The following is a 24,775-nucleotide window of genomic DNA, read 5'->3' on the forward strand; positions in this document are numbered from 1 at the left end:
CGGTTACTAACCCGAATCGCAGAGTGAACTTCTTTAAGGTTAATGCACGTTCTCTGTTTGCGCATGCCTAAAATTGTAAAAACCTTCTTGAAGACCATCACCCGGATCTTGTATTCATTTGAGAGACCTGGTTTCAGGCCTATGCAGAGCCGTCAGTGATCCAAATCCTGCCCCCTATGAGTTGGTGCGCTTGGATCGCAGCTCGCCACACCCAGGTGGAGGGGTCGCTGTAATTTGTAATAGTGACTTTAAGGTTGCTCCTATTCAATGTAATCACTCCCTGAAAATTCATGGGATTCTTGTTTGTATTTCACTCTCTGCTACGGTCATGACCCTCGCTCAAAACCCCCTCTGGCAAACCCATTGGCCAGGTGGAGTCAGGACACTGGCCTCTAGAGCCTGGCATCCTCTTCAAAAGCCCTCATGGGGCCTATGGCGCCAGGCTCATACACCATGAACAACAATGCACTTGGGAACTACTTTATTGTATTGTCAGCCAACATGGAGGCATCCACATAGCTTGGTTCGTAAGAACCAAGCTATGCGGTCTAGTGTTTTGGGTGTGGCAGACCTGGAACTACTTTCCCTGGTACTACTTTACCTGGGCTATATAAATCACACCCTGACTGTAGAACATGCTTTGTGTTACTTTGCAGCTTGCAACGTGACGCTCACTGTGTCCAGCTATTCCCTCGAACCTCGGAGAAGCAGAACCTGCAAGGAGACAAAAGGAACATCATTAGCAGCAGCATCTTATCTGCAGTCTTCATCTTTAAACACTCGCAGCTACTGAGAACAGCTTCCTTGAATCTGCACGCCTCCCGGACAGAACGACCTGAAAGAGGAAGATAGAGGCAACATTAAGGAAAGCTGTAGAGGCATTTACAAATTACGAACTACTCAAAAGGTTTACCTGGCTGGTCGCCTCTCGGCTGGCACTACTCCGGACATTCCACTCACACCGCAACCTACAAGGAAGGAAAACGCAGGTTAGCAAAGGCAAGACTTCATAGCGCTTACTTACCGCATCATAACGGTATTAATGCGCCATCATTTACCAAGGGGGCTCAACCAATCCAGTTCGCCGAAGCTCTGCATACCTATGGGAGAAAAAAGAGACATTTTAAACTAAGAAAGGCATGCAGGATAGCAACAAAACTAAAGAACAGCAATAAGACCTACCTGAACAATATCAAACGGGCCGGCGTCAGTGAAGTAACTGGACCGCACTCACCCATGAAAGATAACGCGCCCCTGCAAAGAAGGCAGGACGGAGAGCACGCCTAATTCTACCACAAGGTCAGGAGAGGGCCCAAGAGGGACTGAAAGCATATGGGGTGGAGGGAGGCTACTTACCCCAGTTGGTCAGTCTTGAACACAGTCCTCCTGTGTTTTCAGGCAGAACCTTCCCCGCAGACCACATCAGGGCAAAGCTGAGAAACATACCAGCGAGTAACCCAGCTGGGTGGCGCCCCTGTGGATACCCAGTGGCGTAACACAAAATGTGGGGGCCCCCCTGCGAGCCATGCTGAGGGGGCCCCCCAACTCGGCAACAAATCACGGGTTGCGCCACACTCTGGGCCGGCCTAGACTGTCACGCTTGCACAATACGCATGAACGTGCTGCTGAAGGGGTATGCCGCACACTGCACTAGGAAAAAGATATAAATATGTGTTTTAATGCAATATACAGCACACTTTCTGAGATAAATTGGCTATAAAGCCAGAGTGTTTGCAATTGTTTTGTAGGATAACACAATCCAATACATGCAAGTCACCAACAGTGCACAGGAACATTAATGTTTCCAACTGGCTGCACAATGTAGACCAGTGTAAACACGTAATAACATTATAGTACAGAATGCCAGGCCACATTTAGACATACCTAGACTGTTTTCAGCAAAATGCCAGTCAAAGCAATAACACTCATCAAGAAGAGAGCACACAATAAAGCATGTGTCTCCATGGCCTCGAACAACACGGCCAAACTCTTTAAAATCTGCAAGGAACTGGTCAATCCTGTTGTGGTCTATACCTCTTCTGTTCCCTCCCTTGCCCTCTGTAAAGCTCTGGCCTCTCATTTCTCTGCTAAATCTCAGGACAACCTGTCCTCTGTCCTCTTCCTCTCTCGGCCCATTTTGGCCATCTCTTCTCTCCTCCTCCTTTTTCCTCTTTCTCTCTGACAACACCTGACGAGGTTTCTAGACAAGTCCGATCTATGAAAGTGTTGTCCAAACAGGTGCTCCGCTGCTCCTCCAGAACCATCAAAGCCCATATTGACACCCTCGCTCCAGCCTTGGCCGATTTCTGTAATCAATCTTTCGCCACTGCAATGTTCCCCTCTCCCTTTGAGCACTCCCGTGTGCACCCACTCCTCAAGAAGCAGTCTGCTGATCCTACCTGCCGGAAAACTATTGCTCAATCTCCACCTTTCCTGAGCAAACTCTTGGAAAAGCTTGCCATCTCCAGGCTTGCTCTCCACACTGAATCTGTTGGTTGTCTCCATGACCATCAGTCTGGCTTCAGAGCTGCCAGAGGCATGGAAACTGCTCTCCTTAACACCTGTGCTGCTCTCTAACCTTGATTCCAGCATTCCTTCTATTCTCACCCTTCATCTTTCCTCTGCTTTCGACAGGGTCAACATCGCCATCCTGATCAATCGACTCTGTGAGAACCTGGGCATCACAGATCAGACCCTAGAGTGACTGACCTACTTCCACTTGGACCGCCACTCCGCTCCCAGGTCGATCGTGGTCCCATTCTCTCCGCCATCTCTCTCTACCTGTGGCATTCCCCAGGGCTCTATCCTCTCACGCTGGTTTTTCAACCTCTACTTGGCCACTTTGGCCTCCCTGATCTCTACCTTATCCTCTAACTTTCAGTGTTGTGCGGATGACTCAGCTTTCCTTCAGGCTCCCCTCATCCTCCTCTCCTCTCTTGCTCATTCCTGACTGTCTATCCACGATTCAGGATTGGTGCGCCTCCAACAATCTCTGCCTTAATGCCAGTAAGACAGAGATCCTTCTCATTGGGACCCTTGCCACTGTGTTTCCTCTCTCACTGTAGCAGACCACCTTGGGCCCTCTTCCTTTGCCTTCATGCGAGGCAAAAAACCTTGGTGTCATCTTCAACGCCACACTCTCTTTCTCTCCTAACATCTCGGACATCACCAAGAAGTCCCACTACCAGCTGCTCCTCCTCAAAGGGACTCTTCCCTTTCTCACTCTCCACCAGAAGCTCACTGTCTCTAAGCTGGACTACTGCAACAGCCACTTTCTCAATCTGTCTCTCGTCTCCGTCATCTGCAAATAATCCAGAACAGGACTGCAAGACTTAGCCTTGGCCTCAAGCCCTGGGATTGTATTTCTCCAGCCCTGAAATCTCTCCACTGGCTGCAAGGATCAAGTTCAAGAGCCTTTGCATTGCCCGCAAGGCTTTCTGGGGCCAGTGCCAACACTAAATCCAATGCTCTCTTCCAAAATACCTTCTTTTTCTAACGCTTCACTCAGCTACCTCCAACTCTCTAAGGCTTAGACATTTCTCCAGGCAGAGAGTGGGGGTAGACCTCTCTCCTCTGCTGGTGCCACCAACTGGAATGGCCTCCCTGCCCCTCTCAAACTTGAGGCGGACAACCTGAAGTTTCGGAAGCAGCTAAAAGCTTTCCTCTTCTCTGCTGCTTTCGCTCTCTCTCCCCCCCCCCTGCTGACCTACCTGACCTACCTGTCTGCTGTACTGACTGGCTGCTTGGCTACCCTCAGAGTCTCTCTGAGTCCAGGCTCTTTCTTGATTGGCCACCCTTGCACTGCCTCCGGGCCTACCACGCACTTAGGGGCTGTAACTGTAACCCTGCAGTCCATTGTTCTCCTTGCACAACCAATATCTGCTCTGCCCTGGCTGCACTTATTGAGAGCATTGCTGCCCTGTTTTCCCCTCCCCTCTCACTTGCACTTCCCTGCTCCCTTTTCCCTTGCACTTCTCGTTCTCACAATGACACAAGGCCTAGTGAGATTGTTTGTCTTGTCCTCCCTCTATCATCCCTCCCTTGTGTACACTTGTGTACAGGCGCGTTATAAATGACTTGAATCACATCATATCATTTTATCACAGATGCCCAGAAAAATATACAATGACGCAGTAAGAAATGACTAGACTGGCAGCACCCAAACGCCAATCTAGCCAGGTAATTAAAGTTAGCAGGACTGCTTTATCAGAAATGTCCAGTTAAAGAAAGTCATACCAAACTGAGGAATGACTAGACTGGCTAAATCAAAATGCCTCTCTAGCCACTAATACCACATATCATGCCTGCTTAGCCTGGACATGGACAACCATTATGATTTATCACACAATCCTGTTCCCCACACATCCACTCTCCCTCCCACCCACTACCCCAACCTCCACAATCAGCTCCTTGGCCCAGAATTACCTCTGCGTCCATCTTCCTTGTCCCAGAGCTTTCGTATGAGGCTCCTTGCCTCATAGGTAAGTACTGGGATGAGGAACAGTGGGACTAGGAGTGATGAAGATTACACATAGCTAAATCAGGCATTACCTCCATGTACCTCTACCTCTTCCCAGTACTTTTGTATGAGGCAGAGTGCCTCAAACACACGTACTGCCTCGTATATAAGTACTGGGACGAGGAAGAATAGGGCTAGGAGTAAGCAAGGCATAAAACACAAGTAGTAGCGCAACACCATTGAGTTGACTTGGCTTCAGCACTACCCCCCCTGACATTTTGGGCTATATTGACTCAACTTGGCTAACCTTTAGAGCTGTTGCCAGACCGAACAGGATTTTAAACGGCACCTGGTTTTTGCTGTTAACAAGAACCCAGCAATTACCAACGTAAAGCATTTCACTGTTAGTACCTGCATTCAAATGCCACATTGTTTAGGCGATTGAAATCGTGATGTGGGTTTAGTACTTGCATGCCAGGGGAGTGATTGGAAGGGTAGAGAGGGAACAGGAGACTTATAGGAGAGAGTTCACTGCTTGTAACATTGAATCTGCACTAGAATCGTCTCATTAAAATGCGTAAATAATTTGGATGCGCCCACACAAATAAGTTTCCCCCTCCCCACCGCATGTGAAGTTAGCGCCTCTCCCAACATTTGAAGGGTTAGCCCCCCCGAATGAAGATTTTCTTGTGCCCCTGTACACAAGCACACACACCATTCACCTTATACACACCCAGTCAACCACACATTTAAGTGTGCACCCTTTCACCATACACTCACACAGGTAGCCACCTATACATTTAAGTGTGCACCCTTTCACCATGCAGGCACACCCACACAGCCACCCATACATTTAAGTGTGCACCCTTTCACCATACACACACAGGCAGCCGGCTATACATTTGAGTGTGCACCCTTTCACCATAGACTCATACACGCACACCTCATGGAGTTGAGGGGGGGCCCTATTACTTAAAAAAGAAATTGGGGCTCATTACGGGTCCACCGGTAACCATGCCGGTGCTACCGGCGGGTTGCCGCCAGACCCATAAAAAATTACTATGGCCTGACTTCCCGGTGCCACCGTGCTATTTCAAGTCCGGCGGCTGGGAAATCAGGTGCCGGTAATTTCGTTAAACCCCAGACTCCACGGGAATGGGGACACAGAAGCACCTGCACCATTGTTAACGGTGCCGGTGCTTCCGTGACAGGTCTGCCTACCGTGGCTGCTGTGCCTGGCAGGGTCAGACCTGTCGGGCACGGCAGCCCCACCAGGCAGACCTGTAATATGCCGGTCCGGAAACAACAGTGCCTGTAAGCTTACCAGCACCGTTGTTTCCGGACCGGCATGGTCAGAATGAGCCCCATTGTTTCTTTTTTAAGTCACTATAACTTCATTAAGAAATTATTTCAGTTAAGGACCGAACCATAATCAAAATAATTTCTTTATGATGGCTGAGTGGCTTCAAAAACAAACAATTTCTTTTTGAAGGCATAGGGTTCCCCCCCCCCCCACCCCATGACATGGAGGCCTCCAGCCTAGGGTCTTCCATGTCATGGGGTACGGGGGCCCTCAGACTTCAAAAAGAACGTTTCTTTTTGTAGTCACTCTGCCTTCATAAAGAAATTATTTCTGTTACAGACATTTTCTTTATGAATGCAGAGTGAATTTCAAAAGAAACTTTTTTTTTTAGAAAAAAATATTTTCATTTTTTTTTTTTTTTTACTGGGGCCCCCTCCCAGCCATGTGCTGGTGGGGCCCCCCACACCGCGGGCCCCCCCGCACCGCGGGGGCTGCGGGGGCCCCTGTTACGCCAGTGTGGATACCAGGTGAGCGTAACAGCTACTAGCACTTTATTAGCTCTTCTGGTATATCGCCCGCCGGGCCATGACTTTGAATTCTGTGATAAATTTCCTGCCCTTGTGGCTATGCTGCGTCAGAAATACATTAATCTGATCATTGTGGGGGATTTTAATCTTCCAATTAATAAATCCAACTGTAACTTGGCCAGTCAATTCTTGGCTGCCATGTCGGACCTGTGTTTTTCCCAATTGGTTACTTACCCCAGGCACCAGTTGGGCAATACACTTGATCTTGTTTTTGCCCCTCTAGCATCTTTGTCTGTCTTTCCTGCGTTTCCTATTATTTGGTCAGATCATATGGTGGTTGCCTTCCCTACGAAGGTTGAGACCCCGCTCCTCGTATCCGGCAGTTCCTTATGAAGCGCTGTTGGCATTCTGTCTCCTCTCAGAATCTTAGCCACCTGATTCTGAATGGTTGCGCCAATACCACTAATTGTACACTGATGACAATTTCTCAGACATTTAAATCGGCGTCTGATACTCTTGCACTCCTTAAACGTTGTCTTTTGAAGCCTCATCGCTCAAAGCCCTGGTTCACGGCTGAACTTAAAGTTCTTAAACTTCACCGTAGGCAGGCTTAAAGAAAATGGAGAATGGCTTATTTGCCATCTGATAGAGCGCTCTACACTGTTAAATATCAAAAAGCAATCCTGGCGGCTAAACAACTATTCTTTAGAACCAAGATTGAATGGGCCATGAATCGACCTAAAGCCCTATTTGAGGCAGTTCAATAAGTGTGCAATCTAAATCCCAGTCCACTACTCCTCCTTCACAGGAACTCTTTGACTCTCTCTCATCTTTGTTTGATAATAAAATGGCCACAATTCGTAAGGCCATCTCCACGACTTACCCTCAGGCGGCCCATCCTGGGTCATCACTTGGCTCGCCCCTCAATCAGGACACAGCTACTGCTCATTGGTCCTCCTTTCCGGTCTATTCAGACCAGGATGTCCTGGCTGCTATAAATCGGCATCGCCCAGCGACACTATCCCGCTTCTAACCTTGAACGATGTTTCAGATGCGATTGCCACATGGCTAGCTAGGACTATTAATGATTCCTTTTCCTCCTTGGTGATACCTGACAATCTCAAACATGCCCTCATAATTCCCTTGCTTAAAAAGCCAGTTTTGGACCTGTTCCTCTCCAATTTTCGTTCATATCTCTACTTCCTTTTCTTAATTAAATTACTTGAGTCGTTGGTCTCCCCACTTCTTAGCACCTTTTTGGAATCTTCTGGTTTTTTGATACTTTTCAATCGGGCTTTCACCCTGGCTGAGGCACTGAATCAGTTCTGGTATCAGTTGTCAACGATCTGGCGTGGTTGGTTGATCAGGTTGGGGTGGGTGCCCTGACCCTGTTGGATCAGTCAGCGACGTTTGACCACACTACCCTGATCGCCCGTCTCTACTTTGCGGGCCTTTCCAGTCAAGTCCTGGCCTGGTTTTCTTCCTTTTTGGCAGGACGCGCACAATCCATGTCCCTGTCACCCTTGCATTCCCTCTATGTTCCACTGCTTTGTGGGGTCCCTCAGGGCTCCTCACTGTCTCCCACCCTGTTCAACATTTATTTTCAACCACTTCTTGGCATAATCCACGCACACGGCTTCTTGTGTTACTCCTATGTCGACGATACGCAAATTATTGTGCGACTTGGCTTGATTTAACTCAACCAGAGACAGCTCGTCGACTGAGGAGTTGCCTGGAGGCAGTGGGAGATTGGATGGCCACGAACTGGCTTAAGTTGAACGGTGAGAAAATAGAGGTGTTGGTGGTTGGCATGGCTACCCCCTCTGTGTCTCTCTGTTCTGGACCCCAGAGTTGTAGCCTGAGAGCCTTGGCCCTTTTCCTCTACCCGTTTCATTGGTGAAATATGTAGGCGTTAAAATGACAGCATCGCTGTCTATGGCTGTCTACCTGTCAGAAGGGACATTTTAAAAGTCCTTACTTGTATTCCATCTAAATTCCATGCTCGGTGGTATCATCCTTGGTAATATGTAGAATAGATTACTGCAAAGCACTGTATCTGGCTCTCCCACAACACTTGCTCCATCGTCTGCAGCTATTGCAGAATATGGCAGCAAGAGTTGTACTCCACCCCGCACCCCGTATGGTGCACATATGACGCCACTTCTTCTCCAGCTCCACTGGCTTCCTGTTGAACAGCGCATTAGGTTCAAGTATCGGTGTTTGATTCACAGAGCCTTCTATAAAACGGGCAGAATACCTTCAAGCTAAGTTTTGCCCTTACAAGCCTTGTAGGTCACTTCTCTCCCAATCTTTAAAAATTGTTCAACCTCCCAGGATTAGACTCTTGGGTTGGAGGCAATGCTTTTTCAGTGGCTGCGGCTAGGGCATGGAATTCTCTTCCTCTTTGTCTGCGTGCCATTGGGGCCAATCTTCCCTTTTGGTGGGCCTTGAAGACCTTTCTTTTTTAGCCTTGATCCATTCAGCTGTTGACCTTTTGAAGTTATAGCGCCATAATGCCTTCGGGCAAACGGCGTGCTTTATAAGTATAGATAAGATACATAAGACACGCATCGATTCTCCTGCACTGGCATAGCTCTCTTTGGAGAAATACATTGCATTATCAAGTATGTAGTTCATCGCACATCTCCAGATGACCCCTGACACCTTTTTGCCAACATTACATTCACAACCCCTTAGGGACTTCTATGAAAAGTAAATGCACATGTGATGTCATCAGTGATGTCATCAATCATGTTTGTGATTTCGTGTGTTATTCTTAGCAGTGCCCGGTGGTGGCACGAGTTATTGTTGCTTAGCTTACCATAACTGGCAAATTTCAGTTTTTTGGGGGGTTTTACTTTTAACTATAACGTCCCTTTTAACAAAGTTGTTTTCATTGAACTTCATAGATTTTTATTAGTGCAACTTAACCATAATGTCCCCTTAATAAAGTTTGTTCAGTGAATTTCATGGGTTTTTACCAGTGCATGCTATTTTCCTACAATGTACTAATATCATGCTTACCCAATATAGCAATATTTGTGTCCAATTAAGTGTCACCTTAAAACTTTGCCATTTCCCACCTTCTAGAATCGTTTTTAACACGTCTGTACACTTTTTGCAACAATTTCAATTAGTTTTGCATCTGTAGACACCTACGAACATCTGACTTCATTGCGGACCTTCCGGACAGTGCCACATGACCATACGCTTGCGCGCGGCATGATGTTGTGTCTGAGAACCCGTCCACACTTCACGATAAGATCTCTACTTGGCGGACAGTTCGGAACTGCATTTTCTACTGATCTAGGAACTTTCAACTTCAAGATTTCCCTTGCACAGCTCCAACACCTATTCTTACTCATCCATTAACAATCTAGTATACAGAACGTACTTTTAGCAAAACTGCTATTTACCTTAAAATGGAATCGGCTAATGCCATCCCTCCTCCGCAAGAGACACCACCGCTGCTGTAATCGAGGAGCATGAGAAACACTGCCCCCTACCTTAGAAATAACACATGGGCAACATTTTTCCCCTGTCCACCTGCCCCTCCATATTAGTGTTTGGTGCCTCGTCCCTCATTTCCCTCCCCACCTTTCGTTCTAAGCTCTCCTGCCAAAAAAAAAATACATACAAAAACAATAAAAGAAATGTTCCTTTAGGAACCACCTTTCACAGTTTAAAAAATAGAAGTAAAAAAAAAGTATAGACTCCATCTATTTTATATTTCTCAGTAAATTACATGGACTCAATACGATTTTTCAACATTTCCATTTGCATTTTGTGTTATGCTAATGGTAATATTGTGGCGTTTATCCCCCGTTCCAGGGACTGGAACGGTGGATACCGGCCTGACAGCCGAAGTTATCAGCCCAAGCGAAGCGAGGGTGGATAACAAGGTCTCCGGATCATTATCCCCACTCCCCCATTCCAGCCCCTGCAAAGGGGGATGAAGGCCATTAGCGCCCTAGGTTCCAAAAGCAGTAACCCCGGGGTGCTAAAAAAAGGATTTCTTTTCCAAGATGGCCACCATGCAAAGGGAAGGCGGGGTTCCGTTCAAGGCCCCTCTTCGCTTTCCATGGCAGCCTGCAGAAGGCGAAAAGAGAACCCTATGACCATATTACCACAAGCACATTTTTTTTCCCTTTCAAACCTATCCCAATTTCGAATACCTTTTACCACAAAGCCACTCCCAGTTGGACATGGCCACATTAACCCCATGTGTTGTACCTCCTGGTCATGGCCAGTAGCCAGATTGTCTGGATCATGACCTTCTTCCATGACCTGGACAATCTGGCCACTGCCCATGGCCACAGGCTACACCTCAGTCACCAAAGGTATATCACTATTTTTTGTACCTACATTATGACACTTGTCAAAAAATAAAACGTGGGCACATTTGCAAAACCATGCTTTCAGGTCCTTGCCAATGCTCCGTACACAAGTTTGCTGGAAATCCACCCACGTTAAATTTTTTCAAAAGTGTGAAATGTATGCACATACAATAGTCATATAACCCAAAATCCATTCAGACTTTACGAAAACATTTATACCTAGATCTATACTCTTTTTGCAAACCTTTGTGTAGATTTGTCAAATGGCACCACATTTATAAGCATTTACAATATTTTGGGACCCACCTCTAATTTTGCCCCCCCCCCCGCCCCCTTGTCAGAATCCGACCATACTTTGCAAACTAATTCGGAATCAGGTCAGGAATATAATTGCAAAATGTCATGCAGTTTCATTAAGTGGCGCCTAAGTTCTAAGCCATCCAAGAACTGCTTTTCACCAACCCTGTAATGCTGAGGTGTCTGCGAACTTCTCAGGACTGTTTGCGAACATCCAAACCGTTAGCTGACCTTCGCAGTGAAAAACACCCGTTGTTTTTGCTTCTTGCAGCCATATCCCATCCCATCCTCATCACTCCTCACCTCCCCAGAGATTATTTGATAAGTTTGACCAGTGCAATGTTGTGTTTTTAATGTTTTTACTGCGATGTCCGCAAATCCAAGATGGCGGGTTTTTTCCAAAAATCTGACGCACTTCACGCTTTTCACCATCCAATCAGTGGGTGCGTCCGATGTCCGCGGATACCACGTTGCCTTCTAAGCCAATTGGAGTCCTGTCCACGGAGCGAACAGGGAAGTGTGTCCGCGCAGCGGACATAGCTATCACTAATTTTTTGGGACCTACTTTTTGGTCGTTTAAAAAAAAACTACTGGATGGATTTCCACCAAAATTATCCATCCAGCGGTTATATATCTCTCTGCGCGGCTGGGCCTTTCAGTCTTGGAGCAATTTAGCTATCCCAGTTCACGGACCGCCCCAAAACTAATAATGAAATTAACATTGGCAGCTGAGTTCTACTGTGTGCCTCTTACAAATAAATGTGGGACTATTTACTGATACCTATCATCCTCTCATTCCCCACTCCTCTTTATGAACCCCTTGGTCTTTCATTTTAACCTTTTTAAAGTATGGGAAGGCACAGCATCTATTTTGTGATGTAACCGCCCTAAGACCACAAGGGTGCATCGATTTGAAGGAGGAATTCGTTTGAACCATCGGGCATAGCAAGTACTGGGCTGATGGATTTTTTTTGTCAAAGGTTTCTTTGGCGCTTGTATCCCAGTGGGCCCAGGTCTGGCGGGGTATAACTCGGGGGTGCAGCTATGGTAGAAAAGTTGAGCACAAAGTCGATAATACCCCACCATCACAAGGAAGTCTATGCTATTTTGTGATTAGGCGGGAGTGGGGAAGGAGGGTGGCGTTTTTGACTGTACCTACCTTGCTGTGGTGTGGGTCTAATAGGCCATTCCCCACAAGAAGCCATAGATATTTTACTGAGCTTTGGTCCAGGTGACACTTGGTTGGATTAGCCATAAGTCTGGCTTTTCTCAGGCAGGACCACACAACCTGGAGGTGTTTCAGGTGGTATTTCCAAAGCAAGGAAATACATTTCAAGTTGCTGGAAACTAGCTAGTCATGAAAAGTCACTCGCAAGCTCATGTCTATACATACGTATATCACACCACTTCATTGCAAGTGTTGAGTGCAAACGCTGTTTCAAGTGTCACTGTGAATGACTGACTAAATTGTCCAATTAGGCCCCTGCAAAACTCGTGCAGGATTCCAGAACCCGTTTTATCCACCACTGGAATGTGGCTGGAGCTCCATGAAGGTTTGAGGGTAGTGGCATAAATTCAACCGCTATGTTCATTTCGATCCAGTGAAAAGGTATGTCAATAATGGCTGTAAGAGTGCCCATTGAACATCCTTTGTCGATGTATTCTGGAATGTTGGGCAAACTGCACAGAATTGTTTGACATGTACGTAGACCACGGACCAGAATAATCTACTAAGTGCATGCCTTCAGGTTTTCTTTAAACCCATATGCCCTGCGGGCAGGTTGGAGTGGGCCAGCTTCATCAGTCTTCTGGAAGAGTTTTAGGAGACACGCCTTCCACCATACGCTCTCACTCTCTAATCCCTGTACAAGTTTTCTCCTTTCGTTCTCACCTTTTACAACCCGCTCCTCTACATACAACTGTTACCACTCTCTCTCACAGCCAATACCTAATCTGCATATTCACACCAGTCTCCGCCACCAAATTCTTAGCACGCTGCTCTGCTGTCAATTGACTGGACTCTAGGTCTAACTTCTCTCCTCCTGATCTCCCCTTTAGAATCCCCAATCTGCCTTCTGTTTACGTCTCTTAACATAGTTATTTCTGATGCTAACTGCCCCTAAACTCTTTTATTGGTTCCAGCACTCGCCTGACTGCGCGTTATTCTGGGCCTGCCTTTTCCCCAGGGTCTAGATTATACAGCTGAAAATCTTTAAAAAATCCCTCTTAGCCCCTACACCCAATTAAGTTTCTTATAGGTTTTTCAGCTTGCTATCGGGCTGGAATTTCGTTTTTCTTTTGTCACAGCGATTTAAGGTTCTTTCTGGGGTGCTGGACCCGGTCTGGTTCTGGGGAAGATAAATAGTGTGCTAGTTGTATTACATTAAGACCTGTTTTACCCACAGCGGTCAATCCTGATTGATAACTATTGCAGAAATTCTTTTAGTTAAATCTAGAGTTAAGTTGCCAGTGGGATGCTGTATTATTTTCTGTGTCTTTGACCTCATGAAGCTAGGATATTTTTGTTTGTTCAACTGGAAGCACTTCCTAGGTGTGACAATACATGATATTCATTTGGTTCTGCCTCTATTGTGCAAAGTTAAATATGTTATCCTTGTATAATATTTTAACTTTGTCCAACCACTGTCAAATAACTTCCCTTTAAATCCATGTTTTATGTATTTTAGGAGGAATTTTCCTCGGTAGCGTGGCCACGTTTGGCATGCTAGTTGGATTTGGAACAACTCTATCTTTGGCAAAAAGGAGAAGCCCAAACTGGTTCAATAAGGTTTGTTTTACTTTTGCATCCCCCCCCCTTACTCTTTCTGAGATGTTTCTCTGTTCAACCTGTCCACTCTTTGCTCCTTCTTGTCTGCAAAAAGAACCAATATGAAGGTTGGCATTAGAAGTGTTAAAAGTTGGGAAATGTTACTACATTGTGTATGGCTTTCATTTTACAATGTTGTTGGGACAATACTGTTTTATTTGCAGAGCTGTCATTTCAGACGCAATATTTAAAAGTGAACCCCAGGAAATTATTTAACAGTGGTATCCTTTTGCCCTGCAAATTATGGTAATACTTGTTGTCTATGGTATTTGTTGTTGGCTTTAACTTGAGACTGCCTGCACAATTCAACAATATAAATCCCTACCTCAAAGGGATTACAAACTTCAGAATACAACACACTGGTTTAAATTGACTGTGCTCAAAAATAATATAATATCAAAATCGGAAACACACCCAATAGAAATATTGCAATCCTTCCTTCTTGAATACAGCAATTAGTACACATATTCTCCCAAGGGATACTAAGTATTGTTTGTTAACAATATTAGCTTAACAAAAAGAATACTGATCATATTTAAATTCAATAGTGGCTTCCAAGTGTTTCAGTTTATATGCACAATATTTGAGCTTCTTCAGGCCCTAAGCATATTCTTGAGCTTGTCTGTTTCAAATCTGAATTTCCAATTAGTTTGTTTTTAGATTCTCATTAATGTGTTTCATTTTATTAGTATTTCGTTTTTCATTGCAACGGCTTTGATATGTCTGTGTTATGTTTTTAGTTTCTTGTTTCGCTCCATTTGGGTAAAATTAATTTTCGGAATCAATAAAAGCTTGGAAGAACAGATGCAGTGTGTAGATTGCATGGTTGATAGTGTCCTCGTAACGTAGCAACACTTTTGCCATGAAAACAGAAAGGGTAACAAGGCCTATAAGGTGTGCATTTGACTCTTTTCCTAGTTAAGAGATTACAATTCTATTGGTTTCTACTGTGGCCTGCATTACAGAACCTGAACTTTGAAAATGGTTTAACAGTTTATTTAATGACTCAGTTAATGCTTTTAAACATTTTTATACATATTGCATAAAACCACCAGGCCCTGGTGCTTTTTCATTAGTGAAGGAAATGATTGCAGACAATCTTAGTTCCCCCAAATTGGGTCAAGGAAGGTTGATCAAATTGAAGTTTTGATGGACCTCTTTAGTTCTGTCTTACCCGGTTTTCTGGTCTCAAGTCGCACTTCAAGGATTGATCATCCCGATGTAGTTTTCCCCATACATTACTTTGAACCTTCATAGACTCTGACCATGGACCTCTGGTGCAAGGGCACGTACCAGCAGCAGGTAGCTTCTGACTTCAGCATCTTTTTCATTCCCTTTGGAGGGCTAAAATACATGGGTTGATTGTTATTACATGGAACGCTAACAAAAGTGTTTGGATAAATGAATGATAGTCTACTGGCAAGATGGAGAGGTGACCATCAGAGTCATTGTGACATAGTGCCTTTGATAAAGTGACAGGCGCAGAATCACTTTGGTAAATCAATCATTGTGTTTATTTTGAGAGGGCCATGCACCCCTTCAAGATGATCACTGGATGAGGCCCATCTATATTTACTTCCATATTTTACTTGATGGGAAGATGGATGCAGCTCTGCACTCATGATTTTTTTTTTCAAGAGGGATCCTCTGGTCCACCACAGCATATAGTGTTGGTCCTCTTTGCAGCTTCCTACAGTTCAGCACCCCACAGGAAAAGGACCATACCACACCCGACACCCAGCCAATCAAGTTGACTTTTGATCACTTGCGCCCTTTGCTAGGTGGGAGTACACAAAATCAGCAGGAGCTCCTGCTCTGTTACTGAGTATGTTCGGAGCACTGTTTCCATATGTAGGTACCGCTCATCAGTTGATTGGGGCGTGTGGAAAGGGCAAATCAAAACAATGTTGCACTTTAGGTCGATTATGCCATCAGCAGGAGACTAGCCTATCCAAGAGACAATTCTGTGGAATCTTGCACTTTCTCACATACCAGGCCTGGGGACACTTCTGCAAGTTCTTTTGATGTGCTATCTCTGTCCCAGTGGGAGCAGAGAAAGGCACTGCCAGAGGCCATTATCAGCAAAATCACCTTTCATGATTTTCAGACCGTATTTACTTGTCGTGCTTGTGGTTTGTACTCGATGAGCCAGGAAAATCATTGACTATTGATCAAGTCTGTTGTATTCCGAGCACTATAATTCCCTAATCATTGTATCGCACATTTAAATTTCAACGCATTTGAAGATGCATTTTTAAAGTTGATGTTAAACATTTGATTACATTATGGGTAAGTCTGGCATACTAAGGTGTAGTCACATCTTGCGAAGCTGCATGGCGTGATGAAGTTCTTACCAAACAATGTTAACCATGTGGGCCCCTAAAGAAAAGCCAGATATCGAAACGTGGTGCACATGGTGTTATGGGAACAAATGATAAGCTACGTAATTGTTAAATAGCCAAACGTTTAACTAATACAAACCTCAGACGCTGATACATCGAAAAGAATGCATTCCTAAAAACATGCATTCCTAAAAACAATAAAATTTGTGTGATATTTACATGAATGTTAGTGTCAGGGGTATAACATTATTCAGTGATCAAGTGACTGGTAATTTTATAGAATTGCAGAATATTTTAGCATTTTCCTATTTGGTATATTACCAAGCAACATTGGTTTTATTTTCCTCCTTGCTTGTTGCCAAAAGTTGCCCAATTTCTCTGGGTAGAAGGTCTCGACTCGTAAGCACACTGAGAAAATATGTACTTAAATCTTCTTGCATGGGCATTCCCCTTTCTTCTCCTGGCAGGCCATTTATCTACCCATGAGTACAAGTTGATGTCTTCCTATGCATTTGAAATTGGTCATTGAGCGTTTGTCAGTTGTGCGTGAAGCGTCTGTTAGGTAGGAACACCCTGGACCTGACTTTGTCCAGATTAAGTGGCTTGTCATGTGGCCTTGCCTACATCTCTTGTAACAGAACGTTGCACCCTTTCATGCGCAGTATGCCTGGACATTCCTAGCTTTAACAACGTTGAGGCACCTAACATTCCAACTAAGGAATATGATTACCCCCTCTATCCATTACCCCTTTTCATCGGTCCTAAACTATATCTTGACATTTGGCCACATTATCGGTGGTATATACAGGATTGTCACTAAGCTGGATATCCTGTTGTGATCAATGTTATCCCTCTCCCGCCAACCAGCAGTGCCATGTATCCCACACAACTGAAACTATTCTGCTACTCTTAGCGGCATACCACACTCCAAAACAGAAAAATTCTGTAACGTTTGCAGGCAACTGCCCAGGGGTACCAGTTTATCAGAGTGCTCTAGCGCGGCTAGGGTCGCAATGCCAAGGACATTTCACTATATATGCTTTACAACTTTGTCTGGATCGTTAAATTACTGAACATATAAACATAGCACCGGAGAGCATATAGTTACAGAGTGGTGAGGACACAAGTTGCCTATCCTTCACTGGATCCAGAGTTAGTAGCCGATGGAAGATTATCCAAGAATGTACACGTGTCCTCCGGGGTCAAAAATAAATGTGCCCTGTTGCCATGGATGACCTGGAATTTTGATGGAAAAAGTATAGCATATTCCAAACCGTTCGCCCACAGTTTCTGCTTGGCCGCCCCAAAGGACTGTAGGCCTCTTTGCGTGTTCAAAGCAAAATCCAGATAGAAGCTTTCTTGTAGCAGAGCTCACATAGCTCCCTCGCCCTCATAAGGATTGCATCGCTACTCTATAATTAAGTAGCCAACCAATTATTGGTTTTGGGGTTTTGTCCCTGCTTCGGGGGTGACCCATGGAACAAATGCACCCGCTCCACCAGGAAGTTTGAGGATGGAGGACGATCCTGCAGGATGGTTTTGATGAAGGATTCCATTAATCGTTCCATGTTTATTGCTCTTGTTTGTTCTGGAAGACCCATCACTCGCAAGCTGTTCCTTCGAGACTTCACCTCCAAGTCCTCGTTTTTGGCCTGTACCACCGCTTTCATATCAGTTTGTACCATGTAGGCTATACGTGCGAGAGCCGAAACATCATCCTCCAGTGTACTGATGCGGGTTTCAGCCTCCATCACTCAACCACTCTCCTTTTCGATCCTTTGTTGTATTGTGTAAACTTTAAATGCCAAATTATCCAGCATTTGGTTCAGAGTCAAAGTCACTTGATTTGTGCAAGGATCACATTGGGTTCTTGGGGCTAGAGGGGGTACCCTGTGCTGCCTCCTCATTAGATGTTTGTGTAGGGACAGGCCCCGGGGTGCCTCGGAACTTGCCATTCTTCCTATGGCAGTAACCAGATCCAGAGACTTCCGGCCACCAATCTGGGTCTCTACATAAAAGCCTGCTGCCAATGGCCCTTTCTGCCCTTCATCTTGTGTCTCTGAGCCCCAGACACACACCCTTGGTTTACCCAACAAGCTTGGGCCACTCGCTAGAGCGCACAGGAGACCTCACACTCCACTCCAGACCTAGTCTCTGTTTTGCAACTCGTGCATTCAGGGCAAATGCTGGATGTTTGCGGTCATGTGCCCCTCACCAGAACCTGTCCTCAACTGCAGCTACCAGCAATGGTCCCCGCCTGGTCTTCAACAACCAGCTTCGTTGTTGCTGAGATGGCACCAAGCACAGCAAGTCCAGGCCCTCCGTGCCAGTGGAGCCATGGGCTGCCTGCGCGACCCCACCACAGGCCTCCCCCCGATCTAGCCTTTTCGTATAGCTATTTGCTGTGCCTGTTTCCACTATGCAGTGGGGACTGCGTTGTGTGCTGCTTCATTGTCTGGCCGCTCCACACCTCATGCACTCTGAGCCTCTGTTCCCAGGCTACTGCCTCTTCAGCCCCCCCTGGCGTACAGCTCATCAAGAGTGGTCCAGGATCATTTCCAGTCCTCTATTGCTTCAAGGCAATCCGCTTAAGTTGCAGAGCACGTGCTGTCGCCAGCTCTCAGCTGAAGCGTTTAGATCGCCTATGCGCTACTCCCCACCGCTAGAGCAAAGCTGCCATTTTGCTGCGTTGAACACCAGAGCCCTCGCCACCTTTCCCCCCCAGGTTTGTTTCTTAATGTACTGTAGAGGTTGATATTTTCATGAATGCAAACAGGTGTAAGTTATGGAACCCAAGCAAGCTATTTTGCAAATTGATTGAATCATTGATTGTGCATGGGTATTTGTTAAATTGCTGCGAGTTACATTTTCTACATATGCAGCCTAGTAGAGCCTTGCTAACCTGCCACTCTGAGCTACCAGGAGATTTTTGACTCCTTGGACCAAATGGTCTCCCTCTCTCCCTCTACACCCACATGCACACCTTTTTGTGTTTGGGAACGTGTATATGGGTGCATTGGGGCTCGCCTAGGACATTTTCAAAGCATAATCATCATAGTAATATCCAAAGAAGTATAATTTTTGGTAATAGTATGTGGAAGCTCCTCCATTCCAAGAGGTAGCTCATGGTTACCGACGATACCTGCCTAGTACTTAAGAGCTGTTTTATGCTGCTCATCAAATCATTATTTGATTTGCTCTACAAAATGTGTTTTATCATGGAGTACACATAGAGCACCACAGGCAGGTAGTACTACTTTGGGGGGAAAACAGGTTATGGAGATCATGATTGGCAGGTTTACGTTTCTTACGCTTGATGACCCTTGACCCTGTAGATGAGAATCACATTAATTAGTTTCAAGGGCATGCAGACCATTCCTTTCCAAATCTAGCTGCATCATCCTGGCTAACGCCTTGATACTCTCAAAATAGGACAACTGCAATGCCCTCTACCTAGGCGTAAATACGTATACCCTGGAAAAAATTAAAATCCTACAGAACAATGCCCTAACAACTGCTCTAAACATTCCCATTAGAGAACATCTATCAGGGGTAAAGAGAGAAAATCATTGGTTGAAGGTTAATGACAGAATTTTGCTTAAAACAGCCTCACTTACTTTTAAGTGTCTCAACAAAGCTTCACCTCCTTACCTAACCGAGAGAATAGTCCGAATATCCTCCACCCGGCCTTCCAGAACGGCCAATTCCTTCTGTCTTAACATACCCAGATTCAAGCTAAAAAAATCTGGAGGTAGCAGCTTCCCAGTCAAAGCAGCACAAACCTGGAACGCACTCCCACTATCAATCAAGTGGACCAATCCTATTTCAGCCTCAGACGCAACATCTTGACCTGGTTGCGAACAAATGATATTTGACGTCCATTCCTTTTTCTCATTTGTATCTCTCACCTTTCTGTTCTCATTTACTGTATAACTTGGTATTCCGCCTGTATATCGTACCTTCAATTTGATGTATAAACACTGTAACTCAAGCCTAAAGTAATCTTGTACCTGTTGTGCCCAGTTACCTCCAGGTTCGGTGCGTCTTATAAATAAAACAAACCAACCATCCGGTTAACTCTCACAACTGTTATGTAGCATGCCCTCTCCAAGCAAGAAATGGAAATCGCCTCTGCAAGTTAGAGGGGTGAGACTGGTCCTGGTGCATCTTGGAACTTTGATGGAGGAGGTAATTTTTGTAGGCAATAGTAACTTTGGATAAGTAATTGGTGCCAGTAAATTTGAAGGTTGTACAAACCTTTGGTGGTAGCTGCGGTGATGGGTTCAACAGCAGTGATGGCTACTAAAGGATTTGTCAATGCAGTGGTTGTGCCACCGCTTTCATATCAGTTTGTACCATCCATGTGTGGTAGCAGCAGGGGCTATGGCTGTGGTGGAGACTATTGTGGAAACTAGGGTGCTTGCTGTTGTAGTGGAGGTTGTGGCAACTACAACCAATGGTGGTGATGGTAGATTTAGTTTTTTCAGTGGAAAGTTCGTTGCCAAGGGAATCTGTTACCACCGCCATTCTTCAAAACTTTTCCCGATGATGAGGGACAACTGAGGGAAAACTGAGATGGGAGTAACTACAGTCGTTTTGCTGGAGGTGGCAGAGGTAGATGTGGACAAGAAGTGCTTATGGGAGCAGCAGACAATATTAAAACTTGAAAATAATAAGCGTGGATGGAGAGAAATCCAGTGAAGTCACATAGAATCTACATGTTCCAGCAGTCTGAACTCTGCAAAGCACATTTGCAGGGAATCTTACAATTACTGCGCCGGGTTTACTGCGCCGGCCGAAAATGCTGACTGTATTCATTTTTTTTTTTTTTTTAACCCCATTTCTCAGAATATATATGTGGGGGATGGGGTAAAGTAAGTAATGTTGGGGGGGAGTATGAGGATTGTGGGGGGGTCTCCATATATAGTCCGTGAAAAGGGGGTTGAAAAAAAAAGTCGCCATTTTTGGACGGCGCAGTAAACTGGGTCGCAATAATCACATAGATCCCATTTGCGGCAGGGCATACCTGGGACAAGAAGAGTTTTAGAGTCACATTTGTGAATGGGTGGTGTAACCCCCTGGCACATTTTAGACCCAAACTCTGGAAGTTGCAATTTACAACCTATGATGGAGACAACAAAACCACAAACCTCTTTAGTCATTCAGTCATGTTTATTAGGGATCTTATGCAAAAGGGAAATGTATTCCACCTCACTGGTGTTTTGTTGTTAATTTGTTTAACTTGTGTCTAACTTGAGAAGCTTCATTATATCAACCCCAAGAAGGCTGATCATGGTACATCCCTGAGTAAGGGGTGTTGCAATATATTTAATCAAAAGACAATATGCCGTTGAGCCCCCTGTTGGATTGTAGAGGGGAAACTGTGCTCAGCAAGAACCATTCCAGAAGAAGTGCAAAAGCAAGAAGTGGGCAAAGCATGAATTGCTTACAGTGGGTTGATGTGCATTGCGCCGCAAGATCTCTCACTAGTCCTTGACCCGCACAAGGGGGTTGGGGGGTGAAAATGTTAAAAGCACTCTTCATAAAGCACGTATGCTGCCGAGTTTGGCCTCAATGTCTGATCCCTGCCCTATGACCTCTTTGAAGTGGTGAGCCCTGATAGTCCTGGAGCAGACTTCAGTGCTCCTCTTGCGTGCACCTGATCCGAGAGGGCCTTGGACCAAGATCTTCACAGGCGGCTGCCACAGCCATCCCTTGGCACACCCAAACACATGAGCAAGTGTAGGATGGGGCAACAGTGAGTGGAGTGGACAAGAGTCCACCGCTGAGCTCACTGTGCTGACCATGAACTGCCTAGATTGCAACCATGAGCCTGGCCTCTGCTCACGTCAGTGGAGCCCCCTGATTAGAGGGAAGAAGCGCGTTTACCTTGGCAAGGGCTCCCAGGTATCCGAGAGGAGCATGCTGAAAGCCTGTGAGTTATGGGCTGGAGTGTTGCACCTTGCGGGCCAACGTGCAGGTAGGAGTGTAGGATGAGCCGTTCTCGTATGTGTTCCAGTGATTGTGACTGGGGCATGAACACTGGTCTCCTTGAGAAGGTGGGAGCTGCAGGAGGACATTGCAAAAGGACAGCACCCAAGCAGATTGCAGCTGGGTTGTGCTCTCGAATTATGCTCATCAGTAGTGTGGTGTCTCTTAGACGCACTCTGTGTTGGTAGATATGCCTAGCTTTGTCTCATGTTGGTTCAAAGTGGGTTGAGAATAGCAAGGGGGGGGGGGATTCAGAAGAAGAATTTGGTGCCTGGTTTTCCCAGAGATGCTCCACTGTATGAAGACGCCATGATCTATTTGTAACCAGTCTGCAGGTACCCACCTTGTGCCATGTTTGTGGTGAGGTGTTTATGGTTTGAGAAATACCCTTCCCAGGAGATGACACTTTGGGTGTCAAGTGTCTTGTTTAGTGTAGGGGAGGGGAAAGGGGAGGTTGCACTCTCCCTCTCATTATTTTGCAAATGCTTGGAAATCTTCTTCAACCAGTATCTGGTGTGCATCATTTAATCCCTTATCACTTACCATTGGAGTTCCTATGCGCCAGAACTGGCCCAGTCCTACGCTACTTCTCATCACAATCTCTGACCTATCCACCTTCCTGCTCCTCGTGCTTCAAAACATTTCCTTTGTGTCTTTGTTTTTGGGCAATTTGCAGATTCCCACTGCCTCAAGATGTTGTTACCAACGGATAGAAGGGCAATCCTAAATTTGCAAGAATGGTAATAGCTAATGCCATATTTATTTCACTCCATTCTGTATGTTATGTTACCTATGATGTTTTGTAATCTGGGGAGGAGGGGGTCAAAATTTCAAGTTGGAACTACTAGCCAGTCAAAACGTCACTCGCCACCTCAATTCTATACATGGACCACTTGCCACCTCAGTGCTATACATACACCATTTTGAATGGATTGTGTCCTCCCACGTATTCCTCATTTTATGATAATCGTATCTCAGCTGTGCTGCTTCGGAAACATTTTTCACCAGAGGGCGCTGTGTTCGAGGCTGCAGAGTCGTAGTCCCTCGAGAGCCGCGGTCGAGCGTCAACATCATCCGCTGTATAAAGGGCTCTAGCAGCGCCCGTTACCTCAGTTCCGTTTTTCCGACGCAACTGGTTCGTGTTATGAACGACGCATCAGATTTTTCTTCGATGTCTTCTTCATCTAATCCCACCACACCAAAGACAGGGTTAAAAAAATGTCAGAAGTGTGGTAGGGAAATGTCAATAACCGACCCCCATCGGAATTGCCTCTGGTGCCTCAGCCCAGACCATCGGGTTGACGAGTGTGGTTCCTGCCAGGCCATGTCCAATAAGGCACCGTAGAGGAAACCTATAAGTCTTCCAAAAGACAAAAAGATTCTGATGAATCTAGTCGAAAATCTCGACATGAGTCGAGGAGGTCAAGATCAAAGAGTCTCTCGGCGAAATCCTCCTCGTCTTCAACTAAAAAGTCAAGAAAGCGATATCACAGCTCCTCCTCCTCCTCCTCCTCCTCTTCCTCTTCTTAGAGGAGGGTAACCTATCCATCAAAGCACGATTCCCCAGAAAAATGGGAGGCCTTTAGGGCTTTGATGCTTAAAATATTCAAGAAAGCAGCCCAGACCCCCTCGAAGTTGCCGCGTGGTGATCATGCCTCCACCCACTCTAAAAGTGACAGAGGGAAATCAAAATCTAAACACGCGAGACCCGAAAAAGAGTCAAGGGTGTCCTCAAGGGAAAGTTCCCCGACACCACGTACTAAGTCAATACCTCCGGTGCATAAATCGGTGGTAGCGGAATGAACATCGGTGTCCAAGTTGAAACTCGACTCGACGCAGTCGACGACTACTGCGTCGAAACCGCTGATGAAAATGACGTTGACACCTTGAACTGTAACGAAGCCTTCTTCGACAACGTCGAAGCCAGCGTATTCTTTATCGACGCCTTTATCGAGGCATTCATTAATCCTGATACCCAAATCGACGCCATTACCCAAGTCGACGCCATTACCCATGCCTAAGTCGATACCACCCTCTTTACCTGAAAAAGCTTTCCATCCTCAACCCAGACAGGAATTTTTCAGATCCATGTCATCCATTTTTGAAGAAAACTCCTCTGAAGAGGATGTCACTTCAGCTGGAGTTAGGTTTGGAACCAGGGAGGTCCCTGAGGAGCTAGTGGACCCGAATTCCAAAATAACAGATCTTTATGACTGTCTCCAAAATGCCAGTGGCCTGGACACTTCACCTGAAGCGGACTTTGAAAGACCAGACCCCTCAGATCATGCTGATCCTAGTTATAAGAATCGTATGGGAAGGGTCATTGATTTTATGGCTTGGAAGGCAGCTTCCCCAGATTTCGACGAGGATGACATGACCGACATCTTGAGTGAAGGTCCTCTAAAAGATCCTGTTCTTCCATTCCATAAAGCACTTCAGAAGAGGGTGATGGTAAATTGGAATACTCCTGATTCTATTTCAGCAGTAAACAAGAAATTTGTACCAAAATACAAGCCATTGTTATCAGATCCGGAAAATCTATTTCAACATCCCTTCCCTAAAGGTCTAGTGGTTCAAGCTGCAACCTCCACTAGGCAATCAGCTTACCCATCAATACCACCAGACAGGGATGATAAAAAAAAAGTTGATGCTTGGGCCCGGAAAGTTTTGACTTCGGGCAGCATGCCCCTTA

The 24,775-nt window shown here is 45.7% G+C and overlaps 1 protein-coding gene across 1 annotated transcript in view; it reads left to right on the top strand.

Moving 5' to 3' along the window:
- Positions 1-24,775, top strand: part of TMEM242 (transmembrane protein 242) — a 262,169-nt gene that overhangs the window by 49,810 nt on the left and 187,584 nt on the right. Inside the window, exon 2 of the mRNA XM_069607731.1 lies at positions 13,611-13,711. Coding sequence (XP_069463832.1) covers positions 13,611-13,711 — 101 coding nt within the window. The remainder of the gene's footprint in view (positions 1-13,610; positions 13,712-24,775) is intronic.

The sequence above is a fragment of the Ambystoma mexicanum genome, chromosome 4q, assembly GCF_040938575.1.
Source record: "Ambystoma mexicanum isolate Mex_15411 chromosome 4q, UKY_AmexF1_1, whole genome shotgun sequence".
NCBI lineage: Eukaryota > Metazoa > Chordata > Amphibia > Caudata > Ambystomatidae > Ambystoma > Ambystoma mexicanum.